This window comes from Giraffa tippelskirchi, chromosome 4 (assembly GCF_054371585.1).
Source record: "Giraffa tippelskirchi isolate mGirTip1 chromosome 4, T2T-mGirTip1v1.2.pri, whole genome shotgun sequence".
Classification (NCBI taxonomy): Eukaryota; Metazoa; Chordata; class Mammalia; order Artiodactyla; family Giraffidae; genus Giraffa; species Giraffa tippelskirchi.
This window is the reverse complement of record NC_137278.1, coordinates 168740073-168761841: the sequence shown is the minus strand read 5'-3', so window position 1 is coordinate 168761841 and position 21769 is coordinate 168740073. Positions and strand designations below refer to the sequence as shown.

Below are 21769 nucleotides of genomic sequence, written 5' to 3'. Positions count from 1 at the left end.
CGTGGAAAGATTTCCTTATACTTCCTGCCCCATCACATGCACAGCCTCCCCCATTATCAACATTCCCACCAGAGTGGTACATCTGTTACAACTGATGAATCAAAATTGACACATCTGAATCACCCAAGGTCCACAGTTTAGAGTTCACTCTTGGGCATTCTGTGGGCTTGGACAAATGTGTAAGGACATGCATCCATCATTATGGCATCATAGAGTATTTTCACTGCTATGAGTATTATACTGTGAGTATTTTCACAGATCTTCTGTGCTCTGTCTGTTCATCCTCCCACCTTCCCAGCCCCTGCCATAATCCCTGCAGCCACTGACCATTTTGCTAACTCCTTAATTTTGTCTTTTCTAGAATGTCATATAGTTGGAATCACACACAGTACATAGCCTTTGCAGACTGACTTCTTTTGCTTAGTGCGTGGTGCTCAGTAGTGTCTGACTCTTTGTAACCCCATGGACTGTAGCCCGCCAGGCTCCTCTGCCCATGTAATTTTCCAGACAAGAATACTGGAGTGGGTTGCCATTACCTGCTGCAGGGGATCTTCCCGACCCAGGCATCCAACCTGCATCTCTTGTGTCTCCAGCATTGGCAGGCAGATTCTTTACCACTGCGCCACCTGGGAAAGCCCCTTCTTTTGGTTAATCACATGCATTTAAGGTTCCTCCATGTCTTTTCATGGCTTTTATAGCTCATTTTGTTCTAACTTTCTGGAGCTGGTCCGCAGCAAGGGTCCTGCTCAGTATTGTTCGAGCAGCCAGAATGAGATCGAGTTTGGTTTAGAGGCAAGGAAAGGTTAATCCTTAAATCGAAGGGTGGAGAGGTGCAAGCTTGTGCACTAGAATACACGCCTCTCAAACACGCCATGGGCAGGGCAGCTTTGTAGTGTTTTTGTCCACACAGAGGGAGGCAGAGTTCTTGCCCAGCGGATGCCTCTGTGCTACTCCCCATGATTCAGATCAAAATGTGGAGCTCAGCGCTTCTGCACCTGGCCCAGGGTCACCCTCTAGAAGTGAGGTGCCGAGTGCAGTGCTTCTGCACACGGCCCTCTGCCGCCATCCTGCAGTGAGGCGCCGAGTGCCGCCATCTTGAAGTGAGGTGCCGAGTGCAGTGCTTCTGCACACGGCCCTCTGCCGCCATCCTGCAGTGAGGCGCCGAGTGCCGCCACCTTGAAGTGAGGTGCCGAGTGCAGTGCTTCTGCACACGGCCCTTTGCTGCCATCTTGAAATGAGGTGCCGTGTGCATTATCTCTGCACACGGCCCGCCAAGCTCTGAAGTATAGGGTGCAGCCACTTTGCACTGGGAACCCTGGTCTGAAGTGCCGGTTAGGGGGCTTCTGCAGGCAGTTTCCTGTGAGCAAGTGAAACTAGACTGAACACAAAGGAGAAAAAAGGTTAGACTTTCCTTTATTAGGCAGATTCTGTTTTGATTTCTCAGAAATTGTTAATGGACTTTGCCGGTGAGTTTCTTCTTAGTACTAAATAACGTTCACTTGCCTGGATGTACCACAGTCTATTTCTGCTTTCACTTCTGAAGAACATCTTGATTTCTTCTGAAGTTTTTGCAATTATGAATAAGTATCCTGCTGTAAACATCCTTGTGGAGGTTGTTTTTTTGTGTGGACATACATTTTTTAGCTCTTTTGGCTAAATACCAAGGAGGATGTTTGCTGGATAGTGTGGTAGGAGTTTGTTAAGTTGTATAAGAAATTACCAGACTTGCTTCCAAAGTCGATGTTACCACACCTTCTCACCGGCCACAAGTGAGGGTTCTTGCTGCTCCACATCCCCGTCAGCCTCAGGTGTTGCTGGTGTTCCAGATTTGGGCCATTCTCATAGATGTGTAGTGGTATCTCACTGTTATTTTAATTTGCATTTCCCTGCCTATAGTTGATTTGGGGCATCCTTTTGTGAGCTGATTTGCCATCTGTATATCTTTGGTGAGGTCTCTGTTAAGGTCATTGGTCCATTTTTTACCTTAGTAGTCTGTGAAACAAGACAGTGATAGGAATGATGGAGGGGAGGAGACAATATTAAAGATGTTTTGGGGGACAGAATTGACAGGACCTGGTGACTGAGTGGCTGAAACTGCTGAGGCATAAGGAGGAGCAAAAGGTGAGATTCAAGTTTCTGGCCAAAGTGAGTGGATGGATAGTGGTACTTCTGGGAGGAAGGGGAGGCCGGGTACAAAACATAATCTGAGGATGAGCAAGGAAATGAGTCTGGGTGTCTGTGTCAGTGAAACACCTGTGCAGAGATGTCTACTCTCCTGTCCAGTTCATGATCAGTTGCTTATCTTCATGATCAGTATCTGGTGCTGCTACGGGGCAGTTCTCACTCTATGGAGTTGTTTATTCTTTGATGCAAAACCTGCATCCATATGATTTATACCTTCTGTCGTGTGGCTCCATTAACAAGGGAGAAGTCTCCAACCTTTTAAAACCTTCAAGAAAAGTCTTCCCACCCGCTACAGTCTCCAAGAAGTAAGCCTGCAAAGTTGCTTTATATTGTTGTTCAGTCACTCAGTCATGTCTAACTCTTTGTGACCCCATAAGCCGCAGCACGCCAGGCTTCCCTGTCCATCACCAACTCCCAAAGCTTGTTCAAACTCATGTCCATTGAATTGGTAATGCCATCCAACCATCTCGTCCTCTGTCCTCCCCTTCTCCTCCTGCCTTCAATCTTTCCCAGCATCAGGATCTTTCCTAATGAGTCAGCTCTTTGCATCAGGTGCCACAGTATTGGAGTTTCAGCTTCAACATCAGTCCTTCCAGTGAATATTCAGGGTTGATTTACTTTAGGATTGACTGGTTTGATCTCCTTGCAATCCAGGGGGCTCTCAAGAGTCTTTTCCAGCACCACAGTTGGAAAGCATCAGTTCCTTGGTGCTCAACCTTCTTTATGGTCTGACTCTCACATCCATACATGACTATTGGAAAAGCCATAGCTTTGACTCTACAGACCTTTGTCAGCAAAGTGATGTCTCTGCTTTTTAATATGCTGTCTAGGTTGGTCATAGCTTTTCTTCTAAGGAACAAGCCTCTTTTAATTTCATGGCTGCAGTCACTGTCCACAGTGATTTTGGAGCCCCTCAAAATAAAGTCTGTCACTATTTCCATTTTTTCCCCTGTCTATTTGCCAAGAAGTGATGGGACCAGATGCCATGATCTTCATTTTTTGAATGTTGAGTTTTAAGCCAACTTTTTCACTCTCTTTCACCTTCATCAAGAGGCTTTTTAGTTCCTTTTCACTTTCTGCTGTAAGGATGGTGTCATCTGCATATCTGAGGTTATTGATATTTCTCCTGTCAGTCTTGATTTCAGCTTGAGTTTCATCCAGTCCAGTGTTTTCACATCATGTATTCTGCAGAGAAGTTAAATAAGCAGTGTGACAATATAAAGCCCTGATGTACTCCTTTCCCAGTTTTGAATATGTTGCTTTATGACATGTTTTATTTTTTTGTCTGGTGTGCTTCCCTGGTGTCTCAGACAGGACAGAATCCGCCTGCAATGTGGGAGACCTGGGTTCGATCCCCAGGTTGGGAAGATTGCCTGGAGGAGGGCATGGCAACCCACTCTAGTATTCTTGCCTGAAGAATCCCCATGGACAGAAGCCTAGGGGGCTACAGTCCATGGGGTCACAAAGAGTCGGACAGGGCTGAACAACTAAGCACATGTGGTCACTCTTGCCCTCTAGTGGCCAGTGGTGGCATAGCGTGGGGCTGAGCCCTCGGCTGGCCTCTCCAGAATTCTATCCCAGAAAGATTTTATCCCAGGGTCTTCTGACCTTCTGTTCCAATTTCCTTCCAGAATCTCCATCACTCCCTCCTGGCCCCACCATCAAATTAAGTTTGTCACTGAAGAGATATCCAGTGTCTAGTGGCACAGGAAATCAGTGACTCACAAAACAAGAAGACACCTTGCAAATCACATAATCCAACTCCCTTCTTTTATACCTAAGGACCTAAGTGATTTTAACAGCCTCCTAACTTGGCTGGCTGCATCCATATACGTGCTCTGCAGTCTATTTTCCACACAGTGGCCAGGCAGACTAGATTATGTCTGTCTCTTGCTTATACTCATTCAATGGTTTACTTTTCACCCTTGGAATAAAATCAGAATTATTTTCAAGATGGCCCTTCGTGATCTGGCTCCTTTCTACTTCTCTAAACATTTTCTTATAAAAATCTCCTCCTTATTTCCTGACTGAGCTTGGCCTGCCTTCTGTTCTTCAGATGTGCCTAACTCTTTCCTACCTCAGGGCCTTTGCATATGTACTTCCCTTTCCCCTCATCCTTACGTCTCAGCTCAAAGGTCACCTCTCAGAGAGGCCTTCTCTGTTAATCTCTGTAACAGCACTCTGTGTATTGCCCCAGTCCATGAGTATTTGTCCATTATCTGCCTCCCTTTACCAGACTATAAGCTCCCCTAGGGCCTGCAGTGGAAGAAATTACAGAAGGAGTCTTTGATGAGCATTGGAGTTGGTCAAAAAACATAATGCTTCTGAAGGTGGTGAATTCCCACCAGTGTAAGTTTGACCAGAGTTCCTAAAGAAGAGATTGTTAAATAATCTCTAAGGTCCCTTCATCTCTGTTTGTAAACTTTTTTATCCAGTATTTGAAAGATGGAAGATGTTCAGATCCAATAATTGTTCAGTAGCTTGTGTTGGACTGTGTCACAGATGATAGTTATAAATTTTGGATAAAGTATTTGAAAGAATCTAATTGAGATTTTTGGAGAGAAATAAAAAGTAGGTGAAATCTGGAGGAGATTTAACCCTTGAAAAAAAGGCACCTGCCCCCACTAAGTGAGATTCACATTGATGTGGCTCTTCTCTGTAAAGCACTCCCCAGTCTATATGGCAGGGAGAAGCTAGAACCGGAGCAGGAAGCTGCAGTTTTATTGATTTGACAGGAAGCAGGCAGAGTCCGGGGCTTCCCAGGTGGCGCTGGTGGTAAAGAACCTGCCTGCCAGTGCAGGAGATACAGGAGACATGGGTTGATCCCTGGGTCAGAAAGATCCCCTGGAGGAGGGCCTGGTAACCCCTCCAGCATTCTTGCCTGGGAAATCCCATGGACAGAGGAGCCTGGCGGGCAATAGTCCACAGGGTCTCAAAGATTTGGACTGGCCTGAAGCAGCTTAGCAAGCACACATGGAGAATACAGGCTATCAGAGTGGCTAGAAAATGAGGAAATCTAAGGAGATGCCCCCCAATCCATGCTCCCAGTAAGATCAGCTGAGGCCTCTGTGAAAACTGTATTCCAGTTCAACCCCTCCTTCTGCCCATTTGTACTTTTTATGTTTGCACACAGTTGTTAATCATGGAAACACTCTCCAGTAAACTTTCTGCTTCCAGATCATCCTGGCAGAGTCAGTTTCCTGGGGAACTTGACTTAATAACAGTCTGATTGATGTTTATAGAACGTTGTACCCAGCGACTGCAGAATGCATGTTCTTTTCAAGTGAAAATGAAGCATTCATCAAGATAGACCATAGTGAGCCATAAAATTAATCTGAGTGGATGTCAAAGATGTTGAAGGATTAAAACCCTATAGACTACGTTTGTTAATCATAAATGAATCATATTAAAAGCAATAACATTACAATATCTGAAAAAGCACTGGAGTTTGAAAATTAAAGATTTGTTTAAACAACACATAGGTCAAAAAGAATTAGAAAGAAATAAGAATAATTTTAATTGAATGATAATGTAAATATAACATGTCAGATTTCTGTATTCAGCTAAAGTGGTGCATGGAGTGAAATACACTGCTTTAACTGCTTGTATTAAAAAGAAGAAAGGTTTAAAATTAATGGTATATTTCCATCTTAAGAATGTAGAAAAAAGAGGAAATTAAAACCTTAAACCCAAAGTAAGAGAAGAGGAAGTAATAAAAAGCAGATATAGGTGAAATAGAAAACAAATAATAGAGAAAATATAAAAAGCTGCAAGTTGTTTCCTTAAAAGATTAATGAAATTTATAAATTCTTAACAGATTAATCAAAAAGAGAGAAAGCAAATGACTAGTATCAGGAATATCAGGGGAAATTACTACAGATCTTGTAGAAAATGAAATGTTAATAAATACTATGAACACTTTATGCCAATAAATTATACAATTAAAATGAAATGGACAAATTGTTTGAAATCATGTATTACCAATATTGAAATAATAAGAAACAGAGAATATGAATTTATAAAAGCATTTGAGGTAATTGTTAAAAACTTTCCAATAAAGAAAAAATCAGCCCCAAATGGCTTCACTGTTGAATTCTGTCAATAATTAAGGGGAAAAAGAACCCCAATATTACACAAACTTTCAGAAAATTGAAAAGGTAGGGATACTTCAGAATATATTTTGTAAGGTCAGCATTAGGCTGGTAACAAAACCTGGCAAAGACATTGACAAAAAAGAAAATCACAAACAAGATTTCCCATGAATATGGACATAAAAAATCTTCAACAAAATATTCTTGGCTTGAATCCAGCATTATATAAAAAGAGTAATTCACTATGACTAAGTGAGAGTTATCCTAGGAATGCAAGATTGGGTTAACATTTGAAAATCAGTTAATGTAACTCATCACATTAAGCAAATACTTGATTTTTAAAAACTTTGTTATTCATTTGCTAAGTCATGTCCGACTTTTTGTGACCCCCATGGACTGCAACACGCCAGGCTCCCCTGTTCTTCACTATTTCCCAGAGTTTGTTCACATTCATGTCCATTGAGTCAGTGATGCTATCTAACTTATGTTATTCTCTGCCGCTCTCTTCTCCTTTTGCCTTCAGTCTTTCCCAGCTCTTCCCATCAGGTGGCCAAAGTATTGGAGCTTCAGCTTCAGCATCAGTCCTTTCTGTGAATATTCAGGATTGATTTTTCTTTAGGGTTGACTGGTTTGATCTCCTTGCTGTCCAAGGGACTCTCAGAGTCTTCTTCAGCACCACAGTTTGAAAGTTCTTCGGCACTCAGCCTTCTTTATTGTCCAACTCTCACATCCACACTTGACTACTGGAAAAACCACAGCTTTGACTATCCAGACCTTTGTTGGCAAAGTGAAGTCTCTGCTTTTTAATATTCTGTCAAGGTTTTTCATAACTTTCCTTCCAAGGAGCAAGTGTCTTTTAATTTTATGGCCGCAGTCACCATCAGCAGTGATTTTGGAGCCAAGAAAATAAAATCTGTCACTGTTTCCATTTTTCCCCCTTCTATTTGCTGTGAAGTGATGGAATTGGATGCCATGATCTTCATTTTTTGAATGTTGAGTTTTAAGCCAACTTTTTTACTCTCCTTTTTCACCCTCATCCAGAGGCTCTTTAGTTCCTTTTCACTTTCTGCCATAAGAGTGGTATCATCTGCATATTCAAGGTTGTTGGTATTTCCCCCAGCAGTCTTGATTGCAGCTTATGATTCATTCAGGCCAGCATTTCACATGATGTACTCTGTATATAGGTTAAACAGAGTGACAATATACAGCCTTGTATTATTCCTTTCCCAATTTTGAACCAATCCATTGTTCCATGTCCTGTTCTATTGCTTCTTAACCTGCATATAGGTTTCTCAGAAGACAGGTAAAGTGGCCTGGTTTAAGAATTTTCCACAGTTTGTTGTGATCCACACAGTCAAAGGCTTTAGCGTAGTCGGTGAAGCAGAAGTAGATGTTTTTTTCTGGAATTTCCTTGCTTTCTCTGTGATCCAACAAATGTTGTCAATTTGATCTCTGGTTCCTCTGCCTTTTCTAAATCCAGCTTGTGTGTCTGGAGGTTCTGAATTTATATACTGTTGAAGCCTAGCTTGAAGGACTTTGTGCATAACTTTACTAGCATGAGAAATGAGCACAATTACACGGTAGTTTGAACATTTTTTGGCACTGCCATTCTTTGGGATTGAAATGAAGATTGGCCTTTTCCAGTTCTGTGGCCACTGCTGCATTTTCCGAATTTGCTGGTGTATTGAGTACAGTATTTTAACATCATCATTTCTTAGGATTTGGAATTCCATCACTTCCTCTAGTTTTGTTTGTAGTGATGATTCCTAAGGCCCACTTGACTTCACACTCCAGGATATCTAGCTCTAGGTATGACCACACCATCATGGTTATCCAGGTCATTAAGACTTTTTTTGTATAGTTCTTCTGTGTATTTTTGCCCACTCTTCTTAATCTTTTCTGCTTCTGTTAGGTCTTTACTGCTTCTGTCGTTTGTCATGCCCATCCTTGCATAAAATGTTCACTTGGTATCTCCAATTTTCTTGAAGAGATCTCTAGGCTTTCCCATTATATTGTTTTCCTCTACTCTTTGTGTAGTTCATTTAAGAATGCCTTCTTATCTCTTCTTGATATTCTCTGAAACTCTGCATTTAGTTGGGTATATCTTTCCTTTTCTCCCTTGCCTTTGGCTTCTCTTCTTTCCTCAGCTATTTGTAAGGACTCCTCAGACAACCACTTTGCCTTCTTGCATTTCTTTTTCTTTGGGATGGTTTTGGTCACGGCCTCCTGTGCAGTGTTACGAACCTCCATCCATAGTTCTTCAGGCACCCTATCTACCAGATCTGATCCTTGAATCTATTTGTCACTTCCACTGTACAATCATAAGGGATTTGATTTTAGGTCATACCTGAATGGCCTAGTGGTTTTCCCTACTTTCTTCAATTTAAACCTGAATTTGCCATAAGGAGCTCATGATCTGAGCCACAGTCAATCATCTTAATTGATTTAGAAAATTACTTCGCAAATTCAACATCCATTTGTGATTAAAAACTCTAAGCCAACTAAGACTACAAGGCAACTGTCCCAATCTGATAAAGTGCATTTGTGAAAAACCTATAGCTAATAACATAGTGTTAACATATGAGATATTGAAAATTTTCCCCCTAAGATTAGGGAAAACGTAAGGTGTCTGCTTTCATTCAATAATGGTGGGACTAGCAACTGTACTAAGAGAAATGAAAGAATTAAAAGATTGGAAAGGGAGGAATAAACATGTCTGTATTTGTAGATGGCATGATTGTTTAAACAGAAATCTTTAAGAATCTGTAAAGATTCCCAGGTGGCACTAGTGGTAAAGAACTCCCCTCCAATGCAGGATACGTAAGAGACACAGGTTCAATCCCTGGGTTGGAAAGATCCCCTGGAGGAGGGCATAGCAACCCACTCTAGTATTCTTGCCTGGAAAATTCCATGGACAGAGGAGCCTAGTTGACTACAGTCCATGGGGTGCCAAAGAGTCAAACATGACTGAAGTGACTCAGCACACAAGCACACAAGAATCTGTAAACAGATAATTGAATTTATCAGGTCATTATGTTGACAGTAATTGGCAAATATATGATGTTAGCAGCAAACAAATGGAAAATAAAACTTAGAAAGCGTGTATTTGTAAGATATCATCCCCAAAAAAGCCCCAAAGAAATTGTTAGTAATCAGTTTAACAAAATCAGTGCAATGCCTCTTACAGTTGTCAATATGAAAATCACAAAATGTTTCTGAGAGAAACTAAAGAAGATTTACTAAGTAGAGAGTTTTAACGTGTTCATGAGGTGAAAGATTCGTTAGTGTTGAGAGATCAGTTCTACCCAAACTGAAGTAGATTCTACATAATCCCAAACAGTGTCCTAATAGACTTTTCCTACAACTTGACTTTAAAATGTACATAAAAGTAAGACCTAGACTACTCAAAACAATCTTGTGAAAGAAAATCTAGGTTGAAGGACTCACTTTATCTGATTTAAAGACTCCCTATAAAGCCACAGTTATCAAGACAGTGTAAGGATAACAGATCAATGGAACATAATAAAGAGTCCAGAAACAGATACTATAATATGCAGTCCACTGGTGCCAACAGTGCCACCGAAGTAATTCATTTGGGGAAAGTATTTTCATAAATGATGCTGGAAACTGGAGAAGTGAACCTGCCTTCATACTAAATCAAGTTTTGATGGACTGTGGACCTAAACAGAAAAGCTAAAACTACAGAACTTCCGTAAGAAATTGTTAAGACAATATCATTGTGTTCTTGAGATTAGCTGTGATTTTTAAAAGCAGACACAGAAAAGAATAAATGAAAGAAAAATTTGGTAAATTGGATTTCTTAAAAATTTTTAATTTCTGTTTATAAAAATATCTGCAGATAGAGGTAATAGGTGTCATATATGTACATATAAATGTGTATACATATGCATACATATATTTCTATACATATTTTTGTATGTATATATAAAATATTCCTAATAACCAAAATATGGAAGTGTGGTCTCATCCTACGGTATAATTTTTTTTTTCATCGGAATGTTTTTATTTCAAGTAAAAATTTGCTTTTTTGTGAGAGTTACTTTATTCTGCCAGACTTATACTTGTGAAGGAAATGAAACAGCAAGGCAAAAACGGAGAGAAAATGTTCACAATATATGTACCTGACAAAATGCTTATATCCAGAGTGTATAAAGAAGTAAGAATAACTATTTAAAGTTAAAAATGTAAACGACCCATTTTTCAAAATAGGACAGAGACTTCACCAAAGAAGATCTATCGATGGCCGGTAAACACATGCTAGTTGGCTATCCTCATTAGATGTCAGAGAACATAAATTAAAGACACAGTGAAATCCTATTTTACATGAAAATGGCTAAAATTAAAAAGATGGACAGTAATCAAAGGTTGGTAAGGATATGGAACAACTAGAACTCTCAAATGATAGGTGCTATTTTGCACAACCACTATGGGAAGGTTTTGGACAGTTTCTTAAAAAGTGAAACATATGCCTCCCCATGACCTAACAAATTAACTTCTAGATATTTTCCCAAAGAAAAAGTCAGTCTCTCAACCAGTCTCTCTCTCTGTCTCTTCACTCCACCCTTTCCCCTTTCTTTGTTTCTCTCTCCACAAAATTACTTAAATAAAACATCCTTAGAGCAATTCTATTCAGAATACCCACCCCAAACTGAAAACATGTCAAACATCCCTCAAAAGGAGAATGTAGTATTTGTAGTTATTCATCTAGCAGAACACTACTCAGTGACAGAAAAGAGTGACTTGTTACATACAACATAGCTGAGTCTTGAAACCATTATGTTGAGGGAAAGAAGCCGCTCATAAAGGAATAATACACAATCACATTTGTATAAAGTTCAGGAATAGGTAAAATTAACATATGACAGACATCATCAGAGCCTATGCCCATGAGGACATGTGGATTGCTAGAAAGGGACACAGGAGAACTTCCTGAGGTGACTGGAGTATAATAAAGCTTATGCCAGCATATACATATATCAAAACTCCAAGAACTGTACACTTAGGGGCTGTGCATCTCTAAGTAAATTTTACCTCAGCAAAAACATAAAATAATCCTAACAAAAAAAAATATAGGTGGGGTCGAATTGCATAATTGAAACCATCATTTTTCTCAGTGAGAAATTTTGATCTTAAATGAATAATTTGGTTTTTTAAAACTTATTTTGCTCTGTTTGGAAAAGGACTTCATTTGTTTATTAACCTGCTGGGCTGTTCTGACAAAATTTCACAGACTGGCTTAAACAACAGAAATTTGTTTTCTCACAGTTCCAGAGGCTGGCAGTCTGAGGTCAGGGTGCCAGAATGGATGGTTTCTGGTGAGAGCTGTCTCCCTGGCTTGCAGATGGCTGCCTCCCCGTGTGTCCTCACATGGCCGAGGAATAGCAAACTCCCTCTTGCCTCTTTTTATGAGGACATTAATGCTCTCACGAGAGCACCACCCTTATGGCCTCATCTAACCCCATTACCTCCAAAAGAACCCATCTCCAGATACCAGCATGTTACTGGTGAGGGCTTCAACATACGAATTTGAAGGACGCAATTCAGTTGGCAGCTGTATATATTCTAGAAAATCTGGAAAATATAGGTAACTGAAAAAAACAAAAAGCCATGTAGTCTGGTTACGCAAATATAGTCACTGTTAACATCCTGATGTCTTTTTCTTTCCAAAGTTTTGTTATTTCAACTTTTATGTGGTTGTAGTCATTCTGTACCTATAATCTTATATCATGATCTTTTAAATTACAGCATGAAATTTTTTCTGCATGACTAAAATCCCTTTTTAAGTACCTCTTTTTAATAGCCACAAAAGGTTCCGCTGAATGTGCTGTAGTTTACACATTCATTATCCTGTGGTCGAACATTGAAAGACTTTCCAGTATTCTGCTAGTGTAAATAATGCTGTGATAAATACATTTGTCCAAGAGGCTTTTTCTGTAACTCGGATTGCTTTCTTGGGGTAGAATTCCAGAAAATGGAAATTGTAGGTTAAAAGGATGTGCTCTAATTAGATGTTGCCAAATTCCTTGCCAAAAAGATGTCCTACTTTGCACTGCCCCCAGGAGCAGGGCAAGAAGGGGCTTTATCTGTTTGCTCTTTAGGGGCTGAGGTCATTTCCACTAATGTGTTTCTTGGCCTGTTTCCACAGGTGAAAAAAAAGACAGCTGTAGCTGACTTGTGTGGGACTCCCTTGGCTCTTCTGGCCCAAGACCCTACCACTCCCTCTCCCTGGCAGCCTGTGTTCTGGGCCTCACCTAGACAGCCTGAGTAGGAACAAGCCATCTCATCCATCACAGCCATGAATTTCCTCCGGCGGCGCCTCTCTGACAGCAGCTTTGTGGCCAACCTGCCTAACGGCTACATGTCGGACCTGCAGCGCCCAGACAGCTCCACCAGCTCCCCTGCATCCCCCGCCATGGAGAGGAGGCACCCTCAGCCCCTGGCAGCCTCCTTCTCCTCTCCAGGATCCAGCCTTTTTAGCTCCTTCTCCAGTGCCATGAAGCAGACCTCACAGGCCCCCTCGGGGCTGATGGAGCCTCCGGGTCCCTCCACACCTGTTGTTCAGAGGCCCAGGATCCTGCTGGTGATCGATGATGCCCACACAGACTGGTAAGCAGCAATCTGCAGGTGCCCTTACCTAGGGGCAGGAGAGGAGACAGGGCTTATCTCACTCTTGGAGAAGAGAGAAGGGAAGAGCTGTGAAAGACTGTGGTATCAGAGACTGGCAGGAGGGAAGGATGTTAATGCCAGGCACCACAGCAGCTACTTTGTGCCACACTCTGTCCAAAGGGCTTTATATTTAAGGTCTGCAGTCTCTCACCTGCAAATCCAAAACCCAAAAAGCTCACTAGAAAATATTTTATAGCCCATTTGCTAGCAAAGCCTGATCTGAAGGAAAGTTAGACTGTAATAGTCTTCATTGTACCACTCACTGTGCTTGTTCATATGATTTGCTGCAAACTTCTTAATACATTTGATATGGGGTACTGCCCAGGGCCCACAGGAAGTATTATATAATATATGGTATATGTACTATATTACTTTCCTAATAATAGAAAGCTTTAAAAAATCTGAAATAACTGTGGTAAGTTGCTTAACCTCTTTGAGCTTCAGCCATGCTCCCTCATTGAGTGAGGTTGCTATGAGGATAAAAGAAACCAACAAAAGTACACAGTCCTTAATCTGAAGGGACCAGAGTGCCTGAGTTTCCATTCCTACTCTTCCATTGACTGGCAGTCTGGCTCCAGAACCTGTCTTAACAGGACAGCAAAGATGGGCAGAAATGATATCCCTTCCAGTCTCTTCCCAGGTATGCCCCATCCTGATAGATGGTAAGCATCCTGGTTGTGGGGACAGAGACTGGACACATGTGTCAAGGTCATTGTGGCAGTAGTTCCACAGGTAGTTACTGAGCACTGATTGAGTGCAAATAACAGCCTTAGGTACTCAGAAAAGTAATGAACAGGCCCTGCACACAGGAAGCTGCATGCAGGTGGAAAAGAGGTCTCTATTTGAAATTTTTGGTAGAGAAGATACGTATTATCAGTCTAATTGGAGACATAAAATTTGCACTCCAGGAAGTAAACCTAAGTACGGAGACATGGAGACACCCCATTTAGGGCAGTTCTAGCAATGGACATATGGATGGCCATGGGGGCTGGAGGACAAGGTTTCCTGTGTGTGTCTCCAAAAGCTACCACAGAGGAGGCACAGAGTCAGCATCCAGTAAGCATGTATCACATGAACCAATTAATATATTCAGCTCACTGAGCGTGCCAGTGCTCTCATTCTAACATGCGTGTGTGTGCTCACATTCATTCCTTGAAAAGTGAACTCAGGTTGGGAATGGTTGAGCCTGTACTTTGGAGTGGGAAGTAATTGTAGTTTATAACATAGTCAATGCAGTCAACATTAAAGCATGTTCAGTAGGTTCAGACTTTAGCCTTTATTTTCCTACTATGGAATCACTTCATCTTAACCAGGGTGATCCGGTGCCTGGCCTCTGTTCTGATCCATTGTGAGTTGTTTTCAGTGATGCTTGAAGGGTCTTACATGAAGCCTTGTTCATCTCTGCCTGTGAGGTTATGCAGAGCATCATAGTTAGGTTCTGAGCCAAGGGGTTGATTTCTGTAGAGGTGTTGATTTCACGCACCCTTGCCTGTGCAGTCATGCTGCCTATCTGCCTGGTAATCAGAATGCCTACATGGCTTTTTCAGTCCTCTGTTTCTCTTTAACCCAACTTGACCTTGATTTTGAGTGTTCTGTGTTGACTGCACCATCTCTGGTTCAGTCAGGGTTTGCCATAATATGGTCTTGGGAAGGGGTATTTGTCAAAAATGTTACTTTTTGTATGGATCCTGAGCTAATAAATGGCAGCAAGGTGAAGTGGTTAAGGATTCAGACTTTAGAGCTAACTGGATTCAGATCTCTACCCCATAATAGCTATATGACCTTTGAAAGTTATTGCACCTAAATGGTAAAATAGTACCTACCTGTAGAGTTAATAGATGTAAGTACGGTTGAAATCTGAATTACTATAAAAGTGTTTAGGATGTGTCTAGTAGACAGTAAGTGCTATTTAAGTGCATATTATTATTGCAGACTATTGTGACCTTTTGTGCAATATTAATCATCTTGACTGCAAACCCTGTGGGCATACTTATTTAATTTCTTTATGCCCAATATTAGGCAGAATAGATTAGGATTTACCTCCATTGTGCTATGGTTTTCTAATGGTCAATCTTCCCTACTAGCTCTCAGGTGATAAAGTTGAGTCTTACTAATTAGTCTCTGTCTGCCCCCCAACCCAGTGCCCATATGGTGTGTAGTTTAGTGTAGGCACACAGCTAATGAGACTGAAATGCCATAAATTACCTTAGCCAAGTGACATTTGAATTTTGACTTTGGTCTTCAATCTCGCTAATCCACAGGAGTGACCAGTGTGTGAATTTTAGTCTGTGCACTCTGGTGGGGGACACAGTTTTTGGCTAGAGGAATTTCTCCCAGTCTGTTTCAATCATGCTTCATGTGCCCACAGGTTAATTAGGGGTTGAGAACAGCCGTCCACTTCTCTTGCCTCTCAGAGAGTTAAAAGTGGAAAAGTGAGAAACTGAGACTCATTATAATAAGTATCGCCTGAAAGTTGGCTGTGCATTCATTGGATGTTTGTGACAGAGACTTCCAACCCACACATAACAGCTTCTCATACAGAATTCATCCTAGATTCTTTAAGAACTTGAGAACCTTTGCTGGCTGCCTTAGAACCCCGATTTCTTCCCTGCCAAGTTCCAGAAGGATACCTGTCGTCCTCTTATACCAGGAGCGGCCAGCAGGTGGCGGGCTAGCCCCACTGTCCTTGGGTAGTTTTGGCAGAGTCTGGCTGCCTCTGGGGTCAGCCCCTTGCCCAGCGCCTCCTTCATTGTGCAGACTGTCTCCTGAAAGGAAGAAGCTGTTGAAGAGGGAGAAGCCAGCTCACACAGCCCCTTTCTTTCTCCTTTGAGATGGTAATGAGAAGGGGAGATGATCCTCGTCTGGACTGAGCGTGAACCCACCAGGAACAATGTGGCTCCCTTTTCTCCCTTGTCAGCCTCAGTTCCTTCTCTCTGTTACCCCTTTCCTAGTCCAGGACCCTGCTGCAGAATCAAGTTTCCTAGAGGGTGAGAGAGTTACAGGAACCTCCCCCTCTTGCTTCCTGACAGAGGCCAGCTTGCAGACTCTCGGAACCAGCCTGGGCCCCCCAAGGATGAATGATACCTGGCCAGTGGCCAGGGAGAAACGAGGGAGAGGAGGACTGTCCATCTTCTGAGGAGACACAGAGGATCCCAAAGCTGCCTTTACTGGAAAGAGGGACTAATGGCCGAGCTTTTTGATATCCCACGACCTTTTGGGGTTACCCCAGAGGTCAGCCAGGCTACTTCAGGGAGGTTGGGGAGCTTTGGACCAGACTCACCCCCCAATAAGATCTGGGTCAGGAGTCAGTACCAGAACTAAAGCTGGTACTGTCCTCTGGGATGATGGGAGATCAATCAGGTTTGAGAACCACAAGGGAAAGGAGAAATACAACAAATGGATTTCAAGCTCATTTTTCTTCAGCCCTCTCCACTCATTCTCTTGCCTATTTTCCAGCACTTTCACTGGTGTCAGTCCTCTGTCTTGACCTTGCCTCCTGTATACCTTTCATGTTACCAGCAAAGTACCCTCTTTCCAAAATCAAATCTGGTAAGTTTACTCCCATGCCCCACCAAGTATCACCTTTTATAACCATTAGGTAGCACATCATTGCCCTCAAGTCCAAAGTCAGAGTTGTAAGCAGGTCTGCCCTCCCTCTAGTTCTGCCTCCAGCTCAGCTTCCTGCTTTGCTGCTTATTCCACAGGAATAGCAAAGGTTTGTAGTTTTCAAACACACCGCTGCCTTAGCCCATTCTGTTCCCTGCTACCTGGACTGCCTTTCCCTATGTTGTTCACTGGGCCAGTCTTCACTCATCCTTAAAAGCCTGCTCAAGTGTCACTTCTTCTCTGACCCACCTACCCTGCCAACAGTGCTAATAACTTCCTCCTTTGATAACTTAAAATACACTTCGCCATGCCACCGCAGCACACATCACACTGTGTTGTAATTGGCTTTAGGTGGCTGTCTCTTCTGCAAGAAAAAGGCCTGTGTCTTACTCTTTTAGTATCCCTGGACCTCACTGTGTCATATATTTTCAATTAGCATATGTCATTGTCCCAACCCAGTCCAACCAGAACAACCTGTATTGGGCATCATGGGGCCTGAAATTCACCTTACTTCAAGAGTCAGCGATATAGTGCATACAGTTGAGGGGTTACCAGTTTTACTCACCTGTGTATAAAGTCTTGGCTGTTTATTTTTCAGTATGTATGCCCCCTTCACCCCAACGTCCTCCTCCCCAAGCCCATCCAGGCTCCAGAGACCTTGAAGGTAAAACTGAGATCAAGGAAGTACATGCAAACTTGCTATGAAGAATCTTTTTAAGGGTCATGATCATTTTGAAGAAATCAAACCTAGGGTTCTGGTACATTCTGTGGCAATAATTTTAAAAATTCATCTACTTATTTGTTTTAACAATCTCATATAGCTGCCTTACAATGTAAAGCAGTAATTTGCAGTGTAAATTATTGCCACAGAATGTACTAGAACCCTAGGTTTGATTTTTTTCAAAATGAGAACATTGATCATGACCCAAAAAAGGATTCTTCATAACAAGGTTGGGTGTACTTCCTTGATCTCAGTTTTACCTTCAAGGTCTCTGGAGCCTGGATGGGCTTGGGGAGGGGGATGTTGGGGTGAAGGTGGCATAAAGCAGCTAAGGCTTGGCCCCCAACCCCTCTCTCCAGGGGTCTCTGAAACCCTCCCTCCTCTTGCCTCACATGGTCCTTGTTCCCAGAATGTCTGCTCTTCTCTTTCAACAATGATCTATTGTTGTTGTTCAGTCTCTCAGTGGTGTCTGACTCTTTGTGACTCCATGGACTGCAGCACACCAGGCTTCCCTGTCCTCTATCATCTCCTGAAGTTTGCTCAAATTCATGTCCATTGAGTCAGTGATGCCATCTAAGCATCTCATCCTTTGCTACCCCCTTCTTCTTTTGCCTTCTATCTTTTCCATCATCAGGGTCTTTTCCAGTGAGTCAGTTCTTTGCATCAGGTGGCCAAGTACTGGAGCTTCAGCTTCAGCATCAGTCCTTCCAGTGAATGTCCAGGGTTGATCTATTGTTACCCTCCCTCTTATTCTCCACCCTTCCCTAGATTTCCTTTTTCTTTTACTTGCTGAGGAGGAAATGAAAAGGGGATTCTTAGTTTTAAACACCCCTTAGCTACTATCCTTTCAGCCTGGAGTTTGTGAGGCTGCCCCATCCTACTATATGATGGTTAATGACACTCATTAAAGCACGTTGTGCATGTCTAGAGTCACTGAGAGTTGCTATGCTGTGTGATAATTTGTGTCCCCACCACCACCACCCACCCATGCCTACTTGCTGTCTTTGTGTCCCAGAGTCTAGAACAGGGCAGGTAGATAATGGGAGCTAGGAAACATCTGTTGATTGAATGAGTGATTTGGAGGTGACATTACTGGTACTGGCAAGGGTGAAGGTGTGACAGTGATACTGAGAGTGACCTTGGTGGTGGCATTCTTTAATCCCCCTTTCCCCTCTGACACTGCTCAATCTAACCAGAAGTCATACTGGCCACCATGAGAGCATTTACACCACAGAAATGGACAAATGCTGCAAACCAGGATTCTTAGGTCTCCCTAGAGAGCCAGCCAGTATACCACTGCCAGTCACACTTTCTGATTTTCCTAGGGAACATTTTACAAACAAGAAAGCAAGGCACAGACATACCATGCACTGCTTGAGAAACCAAAACAGGAGAGTGGTAGGCTGGGACTTTAACAGGACTAACTTCTTTGAAGGCATTATCTGGTGGTGACCTACCTGCTGACTGTTTCCCAGGGCTTCAGTGTTCAGCATGATGTAGGTGCTAAGAAGTCTTGGTTGAATATGAGTAAACACACAGATGAAGAAACCATGAGCTCTTTGGGAATGCAGTCAGGTCCTCATCGTTGTCATATGGCCAGCACCTGTGCACTTTGCATGACCAGACATTGTGCTAAATGGTTTTCATAGATTCTCTGATTTAATCCTCTCAGCAACTGTATGGAGTACTATTACTGTTCTCATTGTGTAAAGAAGGGAACTAAGGCTCCAAGCCCAGGATGAGAGCAGACACAGTGGTGTGTGCAGTCAGCTCAGGCCGTCCAGCTGACAAGTCTGGCATCCCTGTTCTATCATCCTTCCCTCTCCCACCTGAGCACAGGCCTCATGTGCTGTGCCAGAGGGCTCTGGAGCCTCATGTGAGCGCACACACCCACACAAGCTCTTGTCAGAGGGCAGGAATCCCTGTTACAGCATGGTGGCCAAGCACAGTGACCTCCTCCTCAGAGGAAAGTGCCCACCTCAAGCACCCCCTCCACCAGTGCCTTTGGGCAGCTAGAATGTTGAGGTGCCAGGGGAAGTGGGGGTTCCTGTAGCCATCCAGACACTCGTGAGCTCAGGGTGTCTTGGCAGCCCCTTGAAGCCTTGCTGTGGCTTAACTGACCCCAGGGTGACCAGGACTTTCTGCTTCCCGCTGTACCAGGGTTGCAGTGGGTAGGAAGGGGGTGTTAAATTCAGAGCTGACATCACCAGCAGAGGATTTTGGGTAGAGTTGCTTGTTGCTTTAGCCAGTAAAAATAAAGGATGTCCAATGAATAATTAGACAAACAATGAATCAGTATAAGCGTATCCCATGCAATATTTGGTATAGATTTCTACCACAAAATTATTTGTTGTTTATCTGGAATTCGTATTCAAGTAGATGTCTGCTAGTTTATCTTTTTATCCTGCTTACGGAGGGTGGCAACAAGAGACAGTGCCCAGCCCTGCTAACATGGGCCCAGTGAGAAGCTGGCCTTTGTGCGTCCTTGCCTTCTGGTTGGGGAGCCAAACCAGCCCTCCCACCCCTTCCATTGACCTCATTCTCAGGAAGCTGCTTTCCCTGTGTGTGATGAGGACTGAACAGTCTCAGTCACCAGCAGGGCGGGAACAAAATCAAGTGGACAGTCTCGAGGCAGACTGCCTGGACCCCCGTCCTCTCTCTCACTCATGTGACCTTGGGGGAGCCTGACCTCACATTCCTCAGTTGTAAGGCAGAATCGTGGCACCTCACAAAGGGTCAGTAAAGAGGTGGAGATGATGGCACGAGTGGGGCTGGTACTGGGCTCAGCTGTCATAACAGGCACTGAGATGGTGATGGTATTAACAGTTGATTGCAGGGACTTCCCTGTGGGCCAGTGGCTAAGACTCTACACTCCCAATGCAGGGGGCCCGGGTTCAATCCCTGGTCAGGGAACTAGATCCCACATGCCACAGCTAAAGATCCCATATGCCGCAACGAGAGATCCACATGCCACAATGAAGACGGGAGATCCTGTGTACTGCAACTAAGACCCTGCACAGCTAAATAAGTAAAATAAAATAAATATTAAAAAAAAAACACAGCTAATTGTGATACTAACTGCTAGTGAATATAGTGGCACTGGCAGTCAGTGGGGAGGAAGCCACTTGGCATGTTTCTCAGTTCAGCTAGACATGCTTGAGGGCTGCGTTCTAGAAGCCCTGGAGGAGGTGTGTCTGGGTGCTGGTGGGCTGGCAAACTCTCTACTCTGAAGATGGGAAGACGGGGACCGGACTGGTTCCCCTCCTCCTAGAGTGGGTCGGGGGGCTCAAGGCAGGATACACACCTGTCTGTTGAGGACACTAGGCTCTAGGAAACGAAATCCTTATGTCTCCCTCCATCTACATCTTCCCCCACCCCTAAGACTTTCCTTGAAATAAGGGCAAGCCCTGCCTGTTCCCTGTGGGGAAATCCAGAGGTGGGGGGCAGGGAGTTAGGAAAGGCCTGGTGGGAGGGGTCTTGCCATCCTCTTACTCCCTTCATTCACGGATTCACACAAGCCATCCCCTGCAACCTGGGGTGGCGCTGGACCTCTGGACCCGTCCTCCCACTCTGGGTACCCCCTGCCACTCCCCCTCCCTCCGCCCTGGTGCCTGGGGCGGGAGGGGCCTTGGGCATTCCCCAGCAGCCTGCCCTGTCGCCTGGACACCAGCGCCGCTTTCCCAGGCCCGGCCCCTTTTATCAGAGGGACAATGTCCGCACACAGTGAGGGCCTTGTGTGGCACCCAGGCCCCGAGCCCTTTGACTTGAGGAATTTTTCAAGTGCTGACCTCTCTCCGTGAGGTCTCCCGCCATCCAATCCAGAGGCTCTGTGCCCAGGCCGCTTCCTCCCCTGCTCTAGCACAGCGAGAGGGAGGGAGGGGAAAACAGTGACGAGTTGTCTCCCGCCCTGGTAGAGTCTTCACCCTGTGAGAGTGTGGCTAGGAAATCTGGGGGAAGTGTCTTAGGGCAGAAGGTAGTGTGGGGAGGAGTCTGAGGGACGCTGTGTCTCCCCCAGTTCTCCCTTCCCTGGTGATGCTGTGAGATCTCAGGGCAGCCACTGTCCTCGCCAGGCTTCAGTGCCTTCAGAAACCAAATAATGATGATAGACTGAGATCACGGTCCCCAAAACACTGGTTCTGTCGGAATGACATTCAGATTATCAGGTACCACTTTTCACCTTCTGTATGGATAGAGTTCTTTGTTTGCAAAAAAAAGAAATGACTTTTGCTGACTTAGGCAAATGGAGGGTTTATGGAAAATATGCTGGAAGCTCACAGAATGAAAAGAAAACAAGAAGACCCAAGTTTTGGAGAGGTCAGGACGCAGGGCTCTGTCGGGACCTAAGAGGCAGGAACTTGTGAACACTCTCTGGAGAAGTCAGCTCCTATTGTCTTCCAAGCTTTGTGCCTGTTTGCTCAAAAATAAAATTCCTGGGCAAGAACAAATCTGGCTAGTTCCATAACATGTCCTGGGGACACTT

General features: G+C 43.6%; 1 protein-coding gene across 1 annotated transcript in view; it reads left to right on the top strand.

The window, feature by feature from the left end:
- The first annotated feature begins 1259 nt into the window (after positions 1-1259).
- The window catches only part of SYN3 (synapsin III), a 436230-nt gene continuing 415720 nt past the window's right edge, over positions 1260-21769 (top strand). The window contains exons 1-2 of the mRNA XM_081591365.1: positions 1260-1400; positions 12442-12902. Of these exons, the coding sequence (XP_081447491.1) occupies positions 12592-12902 (311 nt within the window). The 5' untranslated portion in view covers positions 1260-1400; positions 12442-12591. The remainder of the gene's footprint in view (positions 1401-12441; positions 12903-21769) is intronic.